This window comes from Lineus longissimus, chromosome 2 (genome assembly GCF_910592395.1).
Source record: "Lineus longissimus chromosome 2, tnLinLong1.2, whole genome shotgun sequence".
NCBI classification, from domain to species: Eukaryota; Metazoa; Nemertea; class Pilidiophora; order Heteronemertea; family Lineidae; genus Lineus; species Lineus longissimus.
In genome coordinates this window covers 24,512,168-24,533,245 of record NC_088309.1, presented here as the reverse complement: position 1 = coordinate 24,533,245, position 21,078 = coordinate 24,512,168, and the positions used below count along the sequence as shown (strand labels likewise).

Here is a 21,078-nt window from a genome sequence, read left to right as displayed (position 1 = left end):
GCGAAAAAATATGGATTGTCAAAGCCCGAGGTTTTTTCAAGCGTGCCGCTTTGATCATTAAGATATCATTGTAAGCACTCCTAGCGGGATGGCAATTTAAACCATCAGTGCATGGATCCATGGCCCAAGAAAGCTCTACAGGGGAGTTTAAACCATGAACCTTTATCATTAGCTTCATGTAAAGCCTCTGGTGCGTCACCAGGCCACCAGTGTGCTAGAACTAAAAGGCATATCCCTTTAATTGTGCTAACAACCTTAATTGCATGCCAAGGGCCTACGTGTTCGCATTATCATTTTCTACGTATTCTGGCTTCTTCCCTGTTTGGTGTACATGTGCTTTATTTATATTGGTGAACACTTAAAATTGCGACGGATTAGTAATTCGGAGTTCAAGTCGAACTGTTCGCTACTGCCTTTTACCGTTCCGTTTCTTCCAAGTCCCTGCAGAGGAACGCCGGTGTTCAGGCGCTAGGTGAAGTCCTTCTTTCCTATGAAACCCATCATGGTGCAAATTTCAGGTAAGAAATAATCTCACTGTCTCTCCAGAAAGGCAATTGAAAGATAGACAAATAACGTTTCATAACCGTGGTAACTGATGAAGTCGAAACCTTCTGCTCTTCGCCAGGAGCCTATAGCTTCGCATACCTCCAGTCGTAATGAATACGACCCTCTGTCTATTCACATATTACTTGAGCACTTTGGTTCAGGTGGATTTCGTTTTTATTCTTGTTATTCATTCATATGTCTTTACGAACTTAAAATTGGTGTAAACATGAAAGTTAACAACTGAGAAATAAGATACCAATGACAAATTACTTCCAGTCTGGTCTGCCTTTACCGTTACATCTGTAATCGTGCCAACCCATTGAGGTACTATTAAACCTAAATCTCACATACACCTTTTGGGTTAGTTTTAAGACTGTGCAAGCATGCATGTGCCTCGAAATCATAATGTATATTTATATATTTATTTATTCCTCCTATAAAGAAGATCACAAAAATTCAATACGACATAGAACAACTAATAATGAGACGAGAAAAAAGTACATGTACCGATTATAATGAAAACAATAATGATATTATTAACAATAATCATAATGATGATAATATATGTACAAGAATTAATAAAAAAAACAACACAATGAAGAGAAAAAAGAGAGAAAAATGTAATGAATTCATGGGGAGTCGAACCCGTGACCACCAGATCGAAAGTCCAGCATTCTAACCGTTGAACCACCAAGGCTTTACTGTTGAGGTGGAGATTTTCTTCGCGTCTCATAGCCAAGCGGTGGAGATCTGAACCTTGTGTGAAATAGAGCGAATTTTATTTCACACAAGGTTCTGATCGCCATGTTGAACACTTTGAGAATTTTTGTTGTGTGGTTGCCACTTGGAGGGCCTATGCCAGCAATAAATCATAGTTCTTTCGCCGCCAACTGTCTCACTGGGGTGTTGCAGTTGCCGCTATCAAGCCCCAGGATGCCTGGCATCGCGACTTCTAATTCGCGAATCAAAACTATTTTTCCAAATTAACAACATGTATCGCCAAGAAGTATCTTTGGAACCTGATATTGCTATGCTCCCGTATGCTCTGAGGTCTTGAAAATACACCAATAAAAACACCAACGTATTGACACTGGCTGCCATATTGTTTTGGAAGGCTTACCGCAACGTTATTAGGAGGTTACGCAGGTAGGCCTACCTCAGACCGAATAAGCGTATTACTTTGACAATAATATTACTAATTGGATTGAGATTTGTAACCGTTTTTATGTTAGGGCAGAAAATTGTGGTAGAGCCAAAGGATTAAGATAAAGACGGTATATTGCACTGAATATCTTGGCAATATATTCATAACAGTTACCATTCCGATCGGGCCATTTCTGTACGCTTGAAACGAAGGATAGAGGATACCGACATTCGAAATAGGCACCAGCCGTTCCGTTGAGCCAGCCCTCTGACTGCAGGGCTTCATACTGTCAGCACTTGTCATCCACGGCTGGCGTAAGTTTTTGATGAGAACCATACGCATAACCTTACTCTTATCTTCGTTCCGTTCAAATTAGTTACAACTGCGCAACACTTAATAATTCTGTTATCGTTTTTTTTTCAGTTTGACAAAGTTTAAGAGAGTTCATCAATGCCCGATCGAATCAGCCATAACATTTGATGGGATAAGTTTAACTGTTCCAATACACAGGGTCAAGAAAAACTAAGACGATTACTAACGATATAGGATATAGGATTTCATACCGATCAATTATAGTAACAGGAACTTTAATCTAGCTGTTAAGCAGCTAAAGGAGTAGACCAACGTCTTAAAAACTGCTTTGAGTAGGGTTTTCCTGCTTTGACGACAAGAAGGCCCCGTGGTGAGAACTGCAAGGAAAAAGCTCGCGTTTTCCCTTACGGATATTTTCCACTTGAAACAACCTGGCCAACGCAGATTCAACTAAGCTCATATTCGTCGCTGGATTTACCAAGTACAAGAAAGCCGACCCGCGGGCTGTTTTGGTCGAAAAACGAAACGTATCAAATGTCAATTCGAACTGGCGAATATCTTCGTTGAGGAATAAACCTTTTCTAGACGGGATGCTAACCTGCAATTCGGGGACAAACATAAGGAAGTTGTTATTCGCACGGCCAATGACCGCTGAAAGTAAACAGAATCATGAAACCAATCACTCCGTTGAAAAGCATTCATTTGATTCGCGGAGAGTGTTGACATTCCCCGACCTAGACAGTTAAAGTGCAAGACAACCGGAACTAAAATGGCGCAGTCAGTAGCAAGTCGAGTTGCCGCACTTCGAGATGGTGAGCATCAAGGATACGCCATCACGGCTGCACCACGACCAAAGATCAGTGATCATGACGACCCTGACAAGGGAAGACATCGCCAGCGAGAACGGGAAGTGAATCGCTTGAAACAGTCCATGCTTGCTTACACGGATAAGGTAAAGCAGTTGACTTCTGAAAGACATTCTATGCAAAGTACGGGCAAGTTTGGGAATGATTTGCAGGTGACTGCGCAACATATCACTCGGTCAAGTAGTTTACCGCGGCTCAGTAACCGAGATCGGAGGGTGCAGTGGCTTCGTGAGCATTTCTCAAGGTCTAACGATACATGCATGGGCTTCTATAAGGACAGATTGGGAATTGATAAGGATATTGGTTCTAGAAACAATATGGCCAGTCACAAAGATCAGCCGAAACGGCCGAAGAAGGGACGAGGGAGAAAGCACCCGGAGGAATTTGAACGCGGTAAACAGGCTTGGCGTGAAGGAAATCAGGCAGAACATTGGCAGGTTGGTACCTCTTATGTGCTTGGACAAAAGGATGACATCGGGTATGACAAGGATACATCAAGGAAAGTGGACACTGACAATTCTAGAAACGGTGATGATTCGAAAAAAGGAGTTGAGGAGGAGGAAACATTGCAGAAGCCAGAAGAGGAGAAGTGTGTTGTTACTATGTCTGCAGTTGAAAAACATTTGAAGGTGCGTCAGGTCCATCATGCGGATAGACGACATAGGCAGACCAGCTTCAAAGGCGTAATCACTGCACTGGTGCCGTCAGAGCAAGAGGATGTCAAAGAAGAAGGGGTTTTAGATAGTAGGGGCCATGCGGCAAATTTGAGCAATAGGAAGAGTCAAAAATCCATCGGTGTAGATCATTCAAATGAAGCAAAACTGACTCAACAGAGACACACCAAACAAGAAAAACTCGAGGAACAGTTTTTCACTTCGGCTTCCCTTAGAAATAGTGAAGGCCGTCGGTTGCAGGTTGACACAATGGAGAAACACCCAGATCCTGTCCCGCTTTCACCAAAACCAGATGACTTAAAGAAACACTGGGACACCAGGAAACACAACTTGTCCCGTATGAACATTCGTAAAAATAAAAGGCGTCAAAAACGCCATGGAGTCAGAACGACTGAACTGAACGTAATACCGGAAAATAGCATTTTTGTGTGCAAGCAAACACCGTATGAACCTCAATCAACCCCGCACGAGAACCGAGTCTCATCGATCCTAGAAAATATCCAGGAAAGTATTGAAGAAAATGACAGATTTTCAAGCAGTCATGCATCTGTGTCTAACATTGAGATCGTCAGAGATCTTGATTCTTCTAAAGACAAAATGGTGATAAATATAAAAATTATGCGCGAACCGAAACACAAGACGCCAGAAGACACAATCTCGGCAACTGACACTATAAAACGGATACAGCATAGCTTACCCGAAGGGACAAGGTTGGTTTTGCCGCCCCTTTTGAGCAGCACTAAGAGGAAACAGAAGAAAATCAAGCGGCTCCGGTATCTTAGAGATGGATAAGGCTAAAAATTGTATTTTTCATTTCAAATTTTCGAGTTGAAAAGACATTTTTATACCTCAAGTTTGACATGGGTTTTTTTCTGTGTTCAAGACCCAGTCTTTCCTATGAATAATGTGGGGGAAAGGGGTCGTCTCGTTATCCCTGCAGGAGCACCACAAAAATCCAAGGCAATGTTGCATTGTGCTCTATTAGAAAGCTTGTATATAATATATGTATGTATACGCATATTACTTCTTTTTGTCGACATTGAAGAAAGATGACTGCCTATTATACATGTAAATGCATGTACAACTGGACAAGTCACTCAATTGGCAACTGTATCCAATATGAATATGAATATGAATATGAATATTTATTCGACCAACAAAATTTACAAGGTGCATTAATAGCAAGGCATGGATTCCTCCAAGCTTCTCCTTATTGATTAGTTAAAGCTGACGGGTCAAGTAAGGCCGAAGCATGTGCGTCATGTGCAACTCGAGAGCGAGGTACTTGCTGCAGGCAGCGTCGCGCACCCTCCGAGGGAAACAATCTGGAGTTCAGTACAAATATGCGGACACGTCCGTAACGTCCGAACACTACTAAACTTGCCTCCACCATAGATCACTAACGCCATTCTCCGATTTGACAATCGTGATGTGACTCTTTCTGCTGGTTAAACAATCCAAGGCATAGTTTTGGGATGCGACTTTGTCCTTCTTAGGGTAGATCCGCTGATGGTAGTTGATTAGATGGGTGAAGATCTTTCCAATTTGGCAACCATGATATCACTCTTCTAGCTGGTTAATCTTTCCAACGCCGTATATTTAGGATGTGACACTCACTGCAGTCTTCTACAATGTAAGACCAAGTATGATTACTATATTTCACAGACGTCGTCGCTTCTACAGGAGATGGCGCTGGAATCGCCCCACACGAAACACGGCATTTGATAAGCTGTTCAGGTTGTGACTCGTGTCTTTCTCCGACCATGTCTGATGATGAGAATTGATTAGTTTTAGGTACCTCTAGCCATCAGACAACATCGTGTGACTCTTACAGCAGTCCACGACAGAGCTTGTCTTTCTCAGATCCAAGTCTGATAATAAGAGTTGACGAGCTATTCGGGGTACTACATGTACATCATTGATTTGTCTCTACCAGATGGTTATCTTTCCAAGCCATAGCTGGCTTTTGGATGTGACGTTGTCGTTCTAAGACCAAGCCGGATGATGATAGTTGTGAAGTTGGGAGTACCTTTCTCTACTACGACAACATTGATTTGGTGACTCTTCGAGCTGATCTTCGTAACAAGCCATAGATGCAAGTTGTTACTTTGTCTTCGTAGACCAAGTCTGACGATAGTTGATTGGCTTTGGTATTATACTCTTAGTCAGTTCGTCGCCGGTCAAAACGGCCATTCGCACAAAGTTGTTGTGAAATGAGTTCCACAGGAGATGACGCTGCGATCGCTCAGCATTAAACTTAGTCTCTCAGACCATGCTTAATGATGATAGTTGATTAGTAAAGTTGAGGGAATGTAACTCTATCACCCATTGACTGTGAGAGCTTGTTATCATTCCAACCCGTAGGTCGACGATGTGAATTTGTCTTCCTCAGACCAAGTCGCATGATGATAGTTGAGTAGTTTGGTCACATCTCTCCGCTTTGACAACACTGATTTGACTCTATCAGCTGGTTACCCTTCCCAAGCCATCGGTCGACGTTGTGACTTTGTCATTTTCAGACTAAGTCCGATGATGAATGTTGACAGGTTTGTGACCTCTCCCTTCTAGGACAATATTGGTTTGACTCTTCCAGTTGGTTATTATTCCAAGCGTGAGATTTGTCATCTGCTGATGATAGTGGACTTGTTGGCGGCACTAATCGACAACATTGATTATTGACTCTTCCAGCTGCTTGTTTTCATTTCATACCGTAGACTAAGGAAGTGACACTGTCTTTCATGACCAATCTGATGATGATAGTTGATTAACTTTAGTAGATTGTGAATTCGTCGCCGGACATTCGCACAACGTTGTCAAATGGGTTTTTTAGGAGATGGCGCTGCGAATGCTAAACAGCTTGTTATCATCCCAGTTAATAGACTTCGGATTTTAGTTTGTCTTTCTTATACCCAATAACGATGATGATATAGTGGGGGTACCTGATCTATAGCCCCGAGACAACATTGATTTGACTCTTATACCTGGTTATCATTTAAAGCCAGAGCTTTTGAATGTAAACTTGTCTTTCTAAGACCCAGTCTGATGCCGATGGTCGACAATTTTGGGGTACCTCTCTCCCGTTAAAAGATATTGATTTGCCTCTTTCATTTGGTTTTTATTCCAAGCCTGGGCTTTTGGATGTGACCTGGCTTGTCTTCTAATTCAAGTGGGATGATGATATAGCTTACAGGTTGGGATACCTCTCTCTAACCTGAGGGCACTGATTTGACTCTTCCAGCTGGTTAGTATCCCAAAACATAGATTTAGGTTGGGACTATGTCTTTCTCTTGTCCATCCGCCGTGGTTCCACACATTGCTGTTGGCATTACTCGTGGAAGCTGTGCCGTCCGGTCTTTTGCAATTGTCATAGCTCCGTCTTGACATTTTAGCTAGGCATTTTAAAAAAGCTTTAAAAAGATCTTTATTCAGGAAATCTATTTCATAACAAATACTCCAAAAAATGGTGCAGATAAACTGTGCTCTACAAATAACATGCACGAAAAAGGTCTCAGGTGCGGGCACGGACGTGGCGAAAATTAATAACTAGCTAGCACGACACGATTGTCAAAATATTCAAGGAGTTTTTTTATGATTGAGACATAATATTTCACTTACACACATCGCCGCCTGATATGTTCATGAGAATAGTCCTCAGATGGCGTGAACAGTTAGAGGGGCTATTAGACCAGAGCCCTAAAAATGATATGGACTTTCAGAAAGATTTTGCTCGGCGGATAACGTCCCTTCAGGCAGAAATATTACTTCTCTCCGATAGGTGGTAAACGTGGGACGCAACCCACTTGCCTGACAGGCGTCTCTAGACCCAAGTTACTCCTCTCGCTCACAAGGCTGATGACACTTTTCCGCGAAGGTGCCCGAGATTGTCCGAAAAGTACCGAAAACTTATCCGCCTCGGCGACGTCACCGTACTGTGATTGGTATGATGTCACGGGGCGCGCAGCATCCTCAACGAAAGTTCCTACTCTGCACCAATCAAGATTGACTTCCAAAAGCGCCGGGTCATCAATTGCCGTAAAGTCTATTTTTGAAATATCAACCGAGTTTGGGTTGACACCCATTGAGAGCAGTACATCCTCGTATTTCTGCTGCTTGAACCGATCCAACGATTCCGAATACCGAAACACGTATCGAACGCGTTGCTTGTCCGCTGCATCCTCAGGTTTTGATTTCTTGATACTTGGTAGTTTAACCGGACCTTTTGCACCCTTTGTCGAGTTCTTTGCATCCTTAAGTTTGTCCTTCTTCCCCTTACTATCAGCACCTTTGTATTTTAGTAGTAGCATCGCCTTCCAGTGTTTCTCCTTTAATGATATACTGCTGGATGTTCTCTTGCTCGCGTTACTTTGAGAAACCCAGGCCTTTGAAAGACGTTTAAGTTTGCGTTTGGGTGGCAGTTCTTCTTCCTCCTCTTCCTCTTCTGAAACAGGTTCCGGTGTAAACGGACCATAGACCTGTTTAATCAGAAATGTGAATTGTAGAAAGCCTTTGTGGAGGTTTTCTCGAAATTGGTTCTCGTTCAGGTGCTTGATGAGGAAGGGATCCCGTAGGATCGTGTTCGTGGTAAACGACGGCCCGTTCATCTTGGTATTGATTGTTCAGTACTCTGGTATCTTGTCGACATCTCCAAATGGACAGATCTAAAAATATAAAGAGAAACGTGACGTAGGGTAACACAATGTAAAGACCCATTCAACGAGAGCGTTTGCCCATCGCGTTCGCTATCACTTCAAAACTGCTTTTTGTCCCACCATTATTTTCGTTGGTAAGAGATATGCCGGTGATTCTATCCAGATCAAAACCAATGTGTACGATTAACAAGGCAGTTTCCATCAGTATAAGAGCACTACATTACTAATCACAAAATGCCGTGGATGTAATTAAAACTGCCTTGTTTCAATCCTTGTGGAAATGAACTGCTGAAGAGCGTATCTATTGCGACGGTTCAGTCAGACTGGCGGGGAGGATGTCAGTGTTCTAATCACGTTTCAACCTCCAAGCATCCAGCCATCAATTCCCACGGTGCGAAAGGAAGCACCAACCGCTGTTAATTCCACCCACACTAATTGTAAACCATTCGATGAAAGATCTTCGAAAACACTATCTGGATCCAGACGAGTTGTTGTTGTCGAATCCCTTGATGCGACTGTACCAGCAAACTATTTTCGACGGAATCCATTATTCAGTTCTAAGTGTTGCCATTGATAACGTGTTATCACACTGCACGTCCCCCAAGAATGAAAAATTTGGCCTCTTCCCTATTGATTTATAATTTTGTAACCATGATGATAAAATGGTATTGAATTTAGTAAGGAAAAAGGAATACCGGTATGACATGCTGTATCATAGTACTTCATGTACATATATAGTAGTGAATATAATGTCATATGAACACATTTTCATGCAATGACACATTTACAATGATTAGTAAAAACACGAGCAATAAATCGCATAATCTGGTCAGATCAAATAAGGGCCGGAAATTTACCACAGGGACATGTACCTCATAGAGCTTTTCAAAGAAAAACTTATGACGCAGATAAGTCGTGTTGGCCTTTCATATCGCTTAGTAAATATGTTGATGGGAGTATATGAAACTTTGTTTGCCTTTTTTATGATCAAATTTAGACCAATGCAAAGCTATTTTGATACTGGATTAACCAGTTGGAATCTATGTAGATTTAGCTTTAGCCACTGGCGTTTCGCTGAGGCAAATCAGATAAATTACTTTGCTGCAAAAACTCATCACGAAGACTGATGTCAATTTACTGATGGAAAGGATCATTGGTACAAGTTGTGCTGACACTGAAATTGTGTTTTTAAATTAACCTTTAAGAGATGAGATCCTTCTCCCCTATTCACAAAATATCACACTTATCTTGAAATTAATGGTTAAGGTGTACCGATGACATGTCCATCGTATGAGTTGAAAGAATGACTATTTTTGTTACTGGGACACACTGTAGACGGGCATACAAAGTATTTGTTTATGGTACATGTACATGTATTTCCAAGGCACTGTCGCCAAATATCAAAACTTTAATAGCATGGGTCAAACAGTATTCCATATGGTTTTCTACCATGCAAACATTATTACAATTCCGACTCGTTTCGCACAATGTTCCAGTAGTTACGACTATCAATAAAACGTGTATTGCCTGGTGGGGTGATCAGGTTTAGCAAAGCTTGTTAAATGTGCAAGCCTTTAATTCTGTACTAGCTTGGTTCAAAGATTTCTTAATCCTTCTTATTAAGTATGTAGATATGGTCTTCGGCGAAACATTGCCCTATGTAGAGATCGACGAAATACTTGTGTAGTGACAAAAGTGTCTCCTGATGAAATGATGAATGGCGTGAACCTTGATCGCAAATTCAAAGATTCATAATCAAAAATATATTTTAAAAAAAGATTATCGGCATAAGTGTTGATTTGATACACACATGAGTGATGTTGTTGCTTAGGCCGTCTGTTTACGTTGCGTACCAAAGAGCGAACACATGAGATATACACTGATGTACTCCGCTTTACTGCTGATATCCATTGGCTTGACAAAAAAGAACTAAGTGGGTTGCAACATGATATAAAACCAATCATAATTCTGGCACACAGAACGACAAAGAAGCTATATACTATGACTTGAGTGCGCAGGTTGGGGGCCCAAGTCCATAAAACATCATACTTCTAAAGCTATAGTATTTCAATATTCTTTGCTCGCTAGCATTATGAGAATATAGAATCAACTCCATGAAATACTTGTATGTTATAAAGGTGTTTGTCACTGGTAGAAAGCTATTGGTATAACTGGTATGTGTGTAGTGTCAAGACTGACGCGGTATACGAATTCTTGTTGCCAAAACATTTAGAAGGTAGATGATATCTGTTGTTGTTCCTGGGTAGAATTATCACAAGTCAAGATAGATTGCTATTGAGCTACAATCGGTAGTTTCTCATCAACCGTTGTAGATATCCTTAAAACCGACAGGTTTTTTTAAACAAGAAACAGACGAAACAAATCATCTGACACTTCCTTGTCATGAGATGTCCGCTATTCTTACTGATAAGTCGTTTAGCTGGCGCATGAATATCAGCAGATCCTCGTTATCTTAGAGGCGAAGACAGACTCGACTGCACTCTGTAGTACCCATTTTTCGAGATAACATAAACAGTATTCTCGAGAGAATTCCAACGAATGCACATTCACTTGTATGTTGAGATTTCACATAGCATCTTCAAGGGACTTGGGTGGTTCCTTATGGCCATAGTACAAAACTTCCACAAAACTACGCTATAACAATATCGTAGCTAAACGAAAAACGTCACGTTATCACAAGCAATACTGTCACCAACCTACCTGAAACTAACTTGAATACATCCCCATCATAGAAAGGTATCTTCTTGATAGTTCATGTCATTGCTGTTCCATTAATCACCTCATGGTTGTAAAATTGACTGACAGCAAAATAACAAGCAACACAATTACCACTTGAAGGAAGTGTCGGCAAAGTAATGACTTGCACTGCCCCTACCACCAACGTTACAGACTAAATCTGTTTCGTCAAAGGATGTGTCCAACCACAGACTAAGTCCCTCCGCCGGAGCTCATGAGTTGTGGTGGGGCATGTGAGTTAACTCTGTCGAAACAACATGTCCAGTATCCAGCGCAATTTCCGCCAACTTTGGTGTTTATAGCACACCAACATTTATCTTCAACATCTTGAAAGAAGGAAAGTCGGACAAACGCTTCTCCTTGTCTGACGAGTCTAGATTCAGGATTGTTCTGCTGTCTCTCTATGAATCTTCAGCATTCACACAAAGTTCCCCGATGTGCCAATAGAGAAAGTGAATCATTCTACTCTCACAAATCGAAGGTTCCATCAGCCCTTATCTAGAGCTGTCGGTTACGGCAGAACTGATGACCCGGGTCACCATATTTCACTGTATGCCTAACAACGTCTTAATCAAAATCTTTAATTCTTTATTTGATAGTATGATACAAATGTAGACCAGACTTTGATACAATCAAAGCATGCAGTTATTGTGAAGGATGAGCATCGAAGCGAGTTAGTAATTCAGAAAACGTATATGTGTTATCAATTCGGCACAACACGGAAACAAATTGTTCTGCTTCAATGACAAATAGAACCCGGTGTAAAAGTAAAAAGTGTCCCCCCTGGAAAAAGTGTCCGGGCCTATTGTATTCTGACAGATTATGGCATATGGTTCTATAGAGGCAATGACCGTCAATAGCTCAGCGCATAATAGAATCCTTTGTTCCCGGACATTTTATCCTAGGACATTTTAAACTTCTACACCGGCGTATGCTACTTTTACCGTGTACTTTTGATCGTTTTGATACAATGCTAGAGTAACAATAATTAAGCTGTCAGTAAGCCATACGAAAAGGGCAACTACGTCACTGAAAGGCATGATAATGACATTTTTGATGGCCCAGGTCCAATGAAAACATTGGAACAGATAAATTCACGATGCAGACATTGCAGAGGCCCCGTTGTCAATGTCAAAGATTGTTACTAATGCTTCTTCACTTAATACCATTTTTATAACTCTGATAGTCACAAAACTAGCCTTGCTTACATGTACTTTAATATTACTTTATGTCCAATCAACAACGACATATGCAAAACTAACTCAAAGTATGTAGAAAAGTGTTATCACAGCCATGCATTGACTGCATGGAACCTCATCTTATCTCTCTTTCGCCTTCGACGACAGCGTCTAGTTTTAATTTTGGTACAACGACTATTAATGTGATCTCTCCCTAAAATCTTACACCTTGGTCATCATTGTGGTCCTACCCACTGTGCCCCCATTCACCTCAGCGTAGTTTGTCTTTGCCTCATCAGAAAGGCACATTTGTCTGACGTCATCAACGAGTGCTTTCCGAAATAGTTTCCCGGTGACACAATACAAAAAGATATTACATGCGAAATGTGAAAGGCATATTTCATCAATGATTTTCCTTGATGTAACGTACATGATGAAAGCCTGCCAGGTCGGGTCTACTCGTATCTGATCGTCAGTGAGTGTATCATTCCCAGATGGTATTGTACTCTCCAACACGAACACTATGGTAGTAGGTAGCACCGTGAATATTAGGTAAAAGGAAACGGCCAATAACATCATGGTACTGGCGGCACTTTTGCCGGACCCGCTGTCCGGACCAACAATCCGCGCCATCTTAGTTATTTTTCTTATCTCTAAAATGACTAAGATATTGAAGAGAAGGACCACGAGGGGCACTACACCGAATATCAACATTTCAACTATCCATGTCCAAATTGAATATAAGGAACCTTCACCATTGTTAAGATCCCTCCTCACTGTACAAGCGTTCATACTTGTGTCGTAAACCCAGAAGTACCCCTGAATACTCCCTAACGCCATTGTGGACAGAATCATGACAAAAACTACTTTTTTGGCCCGTGCTGCCGTGCAGAATCTTTCCCGGGAAAAAGGGTGACATATAGCAATCCATCGCTCGACTGTGAATCCTAAAACTAGAAGCGGTGATAGGTATTGCGGTGCTAAGTATATCAGGAAATATGCCTCACAAACCACGGGATGATGCAAGGTATTCACGCCCCAAGCGTACTGTAGTTCCTGCACAATGTGCAACAGTAACGCCAGTAGGTCAGATATTGACAGCGCAACTAGGTAAACTGCTGATGAATTGTTATGGCACATTCGTTTCTCCATCCACACCTTCGCTGAACAGATATTTCCAAATATTCCAATGAAGTACCAAATGGGCGTCACCCATTGGTCGACGTATATTGCAAGTGGTGCGTGTATTTTACAGAACTCCGTCCAGCTATATCGACTGAAGACCGGTTCCACTCCATTTCCGGTTGCAGTGGCGTTGACGTCATCGGAAATTGTACCAAACGTAGTCTCGTTCATCTTGCTGCCTCTGCTTTATTTTGCGAACATCATCCTACAAAGGAAATTTAGAACGTAAATGCACACCTCTATCACCAATTTAACCTTTTGGAAAAAAATCGATGGGCCAACAACTTTCTCAGATTATGCCACATAATCTGAAAAAAGTGCCTCTCAGGAAACTCATTTGTGCTAATGTTCATCATGAAAAGTGGTTCGGAAACATCAAGCTGCACAAAAAGATTCTTGCTTCGGTAAGAATTACGAATTTTGCAAGAACTCAAAAGTTTCTGAACTACATTTCAAAATTGGAGATGTGCTTGATTGGTTGTCTGGTTGTCTGTTTCTTCATCAGCTGAAGAGATAAAGTATATGTCCGATGTGGCCTTGAGCCTACCGTTCGTTTGGTCTTATCAAAGTCTTGTTTTCTCACCTGAAATCAAGAGTATTAGGGAATAGCCAGAAGACATAGCGGAATGAGAACAGTTGGAGCCCATGAGGTTCATTCCAACAGTAGAAGATAATGAATCGTGGCAGATTTGTCTCCTGCAATACACAAAGAAATTCAGATTTGAAACATTTATTAAGAGGACTAAGTTTTACCACCGCATTCTCAGGTCCTAGGTCTCAGAGAAACCCTCCATGAATTTTTTTTTTAATTCCCTGAAATATGACGAAATTTAGGTGTCATATCGCACCGTTGCATGTACGATGTATGACGCAATCGCAATTGTAAACGCGATTTTTCTTGAATCGCACGGGGCATGCGAACATGACAGAATGTAAGCAATCATTTCCTTTTTATTCATAGCGCGAGGCAATTATGAAGTGCAATGTTCCGCAAAACTCTACACAATCATGTATCATGTTCGTAAAAAAAGTCTACGCGTTATATTTGATACGTGTATCAATACGCTGACGAGACAATCTTTTTATTTTCAACGAAATTCAACCGTGGATACCAATTAGGCAAATTATATTTCTTAATCAAAATAGAAAAAAAATGTATATTATCTAACACTGCTACCGATTATGTTACAGCTCTAGCAGCAGAATATTCTTGTTAGATTTGATAAGCGGAGGAGGGACCGCTTGTAGCAGCTTGTCTCTGACGGCTGGGGTTGACACAGTAATGAAATATCAAATTGGTTCTCGCCATCGGGATGTTCAATAGACCAGTCGACCATGAAGAAAACACGGCGTAATTTGATCGGCTACAGATTGAGATTATTTCGCCACGTTACAGACTGTAAGCAGTGAGATCGATTCGCTGATCTCACCTTTTAGTTATCCGGCGACTGATTATCGGGCGCACAAGAACGGTAGATTAAATCTGTAAGAATGTTTGTAATGAGAGCCTGATAGATTTGACATTAGAGGCGACCTGGTTGAGACAACTGGGGACATGCTACGTAATGTCAAGTAATGACTCAAATGTCAAGTAGAATAGCATGAAAAATATGCATGTTACGAATTGTCAGGGAATGACTCCAGTGTCAACTAGAATATAACAAAGGGGCATGTTACATAATTTCAAGGAATCACTCCAGTGTCAAGGAGGAAATATCAGGTATTCGGTAACTTTGGCACCTGAAGCTCTCAATTGTCACGGTGCGAAACCGGACGGACGTCGGTCGACTATGACTTATGTTCTTCATGAATTCAATGATTCTCTGATCACGACCAGAAAAACGGTCGCCTCAATTGGTGATTTGGGGGTTTAAAAGAAGTGAATGGTCTCAGTTTCTTCGCCCCTTTCCATCCCATGGGATGTCAAATTATTCAGGTCGACTAAACATTTTCGCCTGCTGGTGAATGAACAGGTATATTGTACGTGGTATGCCATTACAAATGATCCAAATGTCAAAACATTGTCCATTACTCCCCTGCCGGTATGACCGACACTACACGTATGTATTCTCGTCATGGCTAAATTCTTAGCGTAACCAGCCCGGTTACTCTAAGCTAAATTGAAACACACGGCGAATTAATCTGATATTAGGCCACTAACTTACTCCAAATGACGAATTGATTTATCCATGGTGCCACGGACCAATCAAGCCCAGGACATGTGTAGCATACAATTTCTCTTAAAGTCATTGACAAGATGACCGCCCCTAATGATGGTACTTTTCTCAGACATATCATATCATATCCTCAGATAGTTCGATTGCGTGGCCATGACCAAGGTTGAATTGCGAAGCATTTGGTTAGGCGGCGAAGCGTTAAAAAGAACATGTTGAAGGAATTATCGGAGTTACTAACAGATAGTGATGTACATGTATAAGGCATTTCCAATACCTTTTTTGTTCAGGGGCAGCAAACTACATGTACATCATCTAGAAGACAATGCATTCTCCTTCGATCAACAAGACGACTCCTACGCTTTTTAAAGGTAATTTTCGTCACGTATAGAATGCGTTGATAATTGCTTGAGGCATGAGGACTTCTTTATGGTTAAGGGTATGGTTTTTGACAGGTAACGAACATATTTTGTCACATTCCCCTGGGCTTCCCTACGACACCTTGACTCGTGTATAATAATGTATGCTAATAAAAAGAGTGCCCCTTAGACTGTGGTGGTCAACTTATTACATTTATTGCTTCCAAGTCATGCGACAAGGTAATGGTAGAGGTTTTTCAAACTGATTGGCTTTGTCGCCATTCTAGCTGAAGGATCAAATGTCAAGTGTGTTTCGCACGCGACGTCTAGTCAATATGTCTATCGTGTTGTAATTTACTAAAGTAAAAGGTACTCGCTACCATACTATGAAATGTATTTCGTGGCCATAAGGAGCATAAAGGACGACAAAGCTGTGGGGATCGCTGGGTGAACGCCCTGGACCATCGCCTTTATGATTCCTTGAGGGCATGATGGTCAATATTGAATGTAAATGAAAAAGTTGTACATGCAACTCCAACTTGTCTCACAACAAAGGCACACATCTTGGTCACCATCACTGATTTCCCAGGGTGGCATTCTCTACCTTTAAACCGGCGTACTCGAGAACAAATCATTGCAAAAAGCCTCGCTTTACCTCATTAAAAGATGTTTTGTTCCAAAATCGATTACACACAAATATTTCTGAGTTTGTCTTCCGATGAATCGATTCACTAGCGATATTTCTGATCCAATCGCATATTCTATTCATCTTCAGACATCTTATGAGACAAGTGAAATGGATAGTGGTTAAAAGTCTTCCATATTGACGGTTTAGATGTTGCAGTATGCTGATAGATCGGGAGAGTACACGCAGTTCATAAAGATCGCATGCGGTGTGCTGCCTCATCAATAAGGGAGTCTTATTTCGAATCGATCCAGGATCCATTTGCCGGGTAAAGTTTGAACATAACACTTCTTCATCACGGTTGAACACTTTGCTTGTCGCCTATGATCACCATCAAGCTTAGTTTTACACTGGTTGATATTCCCTTTATCCTGTTGGTCAGCTTATGTTACTCCGTTCATTGTTTGCCTAATCTGTTAACGATAAACGTGAAGGAAATAATGGTTATCATCTCTATTGGGAAGGCTTCACGATATTATCCTCTAACCCGATAACGACGACCTAACTGTATAAGTAACAGCTTAAGGAAACAATACTGTCTGCATTGGTGTTCTGGTTAAGAAATTGATTGTTATGAGGAAAAACACACCCAGGAAGGCAAAGGCTGGCCATTTTCCTTGAAGGTGTATATGATTTTATTTTCGATCCTCTTACTGGGTCTTTGAGATAACTCGCTAATTTTGAGCTCAAATTGAAGAGCAATCAATTACAGCTTCAAAAGTTATCAAACGCTGGTTTGCTAGATTAAGCATTTTCCTTCAATCTGAATAAGAATCGAGGTACATGTATTTCGATGCTGCAAAAAAGCAATCCTTGGAGAAGCGGTCCTTATCTGCTGATATTTGCAACCCCAGTCTAAGCCCCTGTCAATACTTTACTCTTGCTGCGACCCATTGCAATGATACGGGCTGCATATTTGTGTTGGCTGAATACCCTGCGCAGAAGCTCAAAAACCTTTATTCCTAAGAGTGCAGGCCTTATGCGATGATCATCGAGACACTATAATTGGGCTAGAACGGCTAGCGATCTTCTGCCAATTGCGGACATGACGGAGACGATGTCAAATATGACACTGTTAGACCTTTCGTGAGATATAGTTAGAAAGATTCACAGCGTGTCTTTTCTTTGAGGAGCTCACCTTTAAACAGGTACGACAATGTCCCCTAAGGCCTTCCTTTGATATAGTGTCTCGTACGTCAATGAGTAATCACTCTTGACATCAGGGACAGTACTCCCCTAGGCTGTACCAGTCAATAGTGATATGAGCATCTCTGCCAATGGGACATGTTTTATGGATAGTGATTACTTTCGAAGAGGTGTTTGAACATAAACTCCTGTAGTGTTCCCACCTGATGGAGTTAAACAGTTCGATACTCCCGGGCGATGTGTATACAAAAGAGGTGCCCCGGATGAGCGTCCTTGTATTCTGAATCGCTGAATAACATTTCAATTAAAACTGAAATGCAAGCACAAAACCAGAGCGTCCCATTCGGCGGTAGTAAGAAATTCAAACGATCGAAATGTCCTTCTGAATACGGCCTGAAACATGATAGACCTCCAATGCTTCGATGCGCTTGATTTCACAAACCAGCAAGCCACAGGACGATGCGGACAGTCTCGGAGAATTTTGGAAGAGAAAAAAAAATTAAAATCTTCTGCAGGGATTCGAACTCGGACAGAAGGGACTCGAACTCGGGCTGAGAATACGAACGCTCTAACCGTCTGAGCTAGGGGGGCTTTCTTGTGAACTGCTGCCAGCAAATATATCTTATATGAATGGCGATTATGCTTTATTTTTGATAGATGAACCAGCAATTTTCTCAAGTACATGTAATAGAAGAAGACACCAAGACAAAGGTGAACATTGCTAAGAGAAAACGTAGACTCCTCATAGATAATCACGCACAGCAAAGAAAAAATGACTTTCTTCCTGCAGTTGCCCACTGGAAGCCGCTCACAGATGTTGAACAAAGATTACACACAAATGTTTGCACATTCTATAAAGGCCTATAAAACGACAGGCATTTCGAGCAGCCCAGTGGCTTTGTGGATAAAAGTGTTGGCAAATAAAACCAGAGGTCGTGAGTTCGAGTCCTGAAGAGAGGACCTTGTTATTTTTCCTTATATTATTTTACCTTGATATTTTGGAATGGACTTTTTCGGTGTGTATCTTACCATTTGACGGCTACATTCTTTAATTATACATGTACATTAATGCAGTATACTTAGTATATCATTTTATTACTGAAGCAGCTTGGCATCATTTTGTGATTTTTCCTTGAAACCTATGCATTACCTCTTCCATCCAAACGGCTACCCACGGTCGTTCTTTTACAAGAACATTGGTTACGTACTCTAGCTAAACTCACGTAAATTTTAGACAACATTAATCACGTAAGAGTAAAAACCACCATTACGTTCCCGTCTGAATACAGAATCAGCTTCCCGTCACAGTAACCATCATTCACTACAATGTTTACGGATTTTTGCCTAAGCAAACCCATTAGGTCTGTTTGTTTGGTCATGGTTGATTATCACAGCTAATTCCATGATGGAATGCATTCGACTACGCCTTAATAAATGATGAAAGTAACCAGTCAGTAGGAGAGACACCAGTCAATCGAGACTATGCTATTGTACCTGCATCGGTTGACAAGTTGGTAGCCGAGTGGGACGTCGTCAATCATATTGCTAGATCAGAATTGAGTGATGAAGTTAAGGGTAATCAAGTCTAAAAATGGCTCGATGCAATGAGGATTTAAATTGAGATTGAAGATTTAGCTGGACAACTCTACAACGTAGAGGACTACAATGTAGCCTCAAAGCTGAGGTTGGAGTGGGACTCGCAGATGCCAGCGATCCGCAACCACTGAGTCCGTATTGACATTGGGCCACCGAGGTTTGGTACATACGACCGCACGAGCGGATCACCCGAATATACACTCTCAAACTACCCTACACTCATTACTGGATTCGCTTTCTAAGCTAAATCTACAAAGTAGAACTACAAACTCTGAAAAAAAACTGTACAATTCGAAATGCGTCTGAACTCTGAAGGAGGGTAGAGCTTCCTTCGCGTTGACATGACCATAACACTTAACAGATAATCTACTTACTCGGAGATCTCAAGTCGAGGAAGCGTATAAAATGCATTTCCGAGATTCATTTCTCGTTTGTCGTCCAGCTACTTTAAAAAACAACAGAAAAATCTTGCATATCATTAAGTTCTTGCCATTTTTAGTAGATACGACACGAACATTTTATGGCTGCCAATACACAAGTATCATCGACAGCTGTGTTGACTTTTATAGTACCATCATTATGAATCAACATGTTTGTTCAGAATAACACGTCATGATTTTCCTTGCGGTTCGAGATTAAATTGGCTTAGTTGTTAATACAGACACTGGTTGTTTTATAGGTAAACACGCCATGCACTACGAGTAACACATTCAATGACATATCACACAGTATCACAAGGCGGTTGCTCAAAGAGAGACACACAGCGCAAAAAGCACCTGCAGTGTGAAAAGCTTTTGAGAAGATTGAAAATATTTTCTATTCAATATCACCAGCTTGAAGTAACGCTGATAGTGCAAACCATCAGCCTACACTGATAGGCCGGATGAAAAGGGCGTTTTCACCAACATGACAAAGCCTTCTTTTTCATCAAAAGAACGATCTGCCGCAGCTTTGGTGCCGGTTGATTAAACTCCTTTGAGCTATCGGATTCATATTTCTGAGTCGCAGAAAATATCAAAAATTCTTTTGTTGTAGACACAAAAGATGCACCCGCAGAAGTGAAGCTATATGACTCTTCGTCTTATGTACTACGAAAAAGACCGAAAATATGATCACAAAGCCATAATCTGTATCGAATACCGATGGACACACATAGAGTGTGATTACCAAAGCTAAAGTTAGAAGATGATACTGAGGTTCTTATACGGAAAAGCCACAGGATGTTGCATTATTATCAGAAAATGGATTCTTACAGCGAATGAAAATACGACACAGATGGCAAAAAGTTAGACGATCTATATACGGAGTGAAGGATTAGGTAAAGGTTGTCTGCCCGTTTAGAATTTCACTGGCACGTGCCGTATATCATCTATGATGGCATTTGGACAAAAGCCCCCTGCAATATATACGGCACGTACATGTGAAGCTTATTTAGAGTTCTAATTATATTTCTTTGTCGGGGTCACAATCCGTGCATGGATTTGTCACGAAAGCCAGCTGAATATGTGGGAGAGATGACAGTGAGTAGTCTCGCCATAATATTCCATCCTTTCCCGCCCATATGTTATTTGATTCAGTGCGATTCAATCCCAATGAAGAAAATAAGTGTTATCGCCATAAAGTTTAAGATTACTCGACTTCCTTGTGTTTCCCAAGTTAGACTCTCTCTCATCTCTAAAAACAAACTGTAATATCAATTCCCTTTTTCGATTAAAAAAAACACTGCTGTCATTCTTGCTTTCCTTCATAGCAGCTTGAGCAGTCCATTTCATTGTTTTGTTGATTAATCACCGCAGTGCGTGATAGC

The 21,078-nt window shown here is 41.2% G+C and overlaps 2 protein-coding genes across 2 annotated transcripts; one reads left to right on the top strand and one right to left on the bottom strand.

Moving 5' to 3' along the window:
- Positions 1-286: 286 nt before the first annotated feature.
- LOC135483826 (uncharacterized) lies at positions 287-4,533 on the top strand. Its single transcript, XM_064764875.1, has 2 exons — positions 287-518; positions 2,114-4,533. Exon 2 carries the CDS (start codon positions 2,772-2,774, stop codon positions 4,332-4,334), a length of 1,563 nt encoding a protein of 520 aa, XP_064620945.1. The 5' UTR covers positions 287-518; positions 2,114-2,771; the 3' UTR covers positions 4,335-4,533.
- A 2,442-nt stretch (positions 4,534-6,975) lies between these two features.
- LOC135483824 (uncharacterized) lies at positions 6,976-11,079 on the bottom strand. The gene is made up of 2 exons (XM_064764874.1): positions 10,913-11,079; positions 6,976-8,200 (listed from the first exon to the last, which is right to left on the bottom strand). The coding sequence occupies exon 2, from the start codon at positions 8,141-8,143 to the stop codon at positions 7,301-7,303; it is 843 nt and encodes a 280-aa protein (XP_064620944.1). The 5' UTR covers positions 8,144-8,200; positions 10,913-11,079; the 3' UTR covers positions 6,976-7,300.
- Between the last annotated feature and the right edge of the window lie 9,999 nt (positions 11,080-21,078).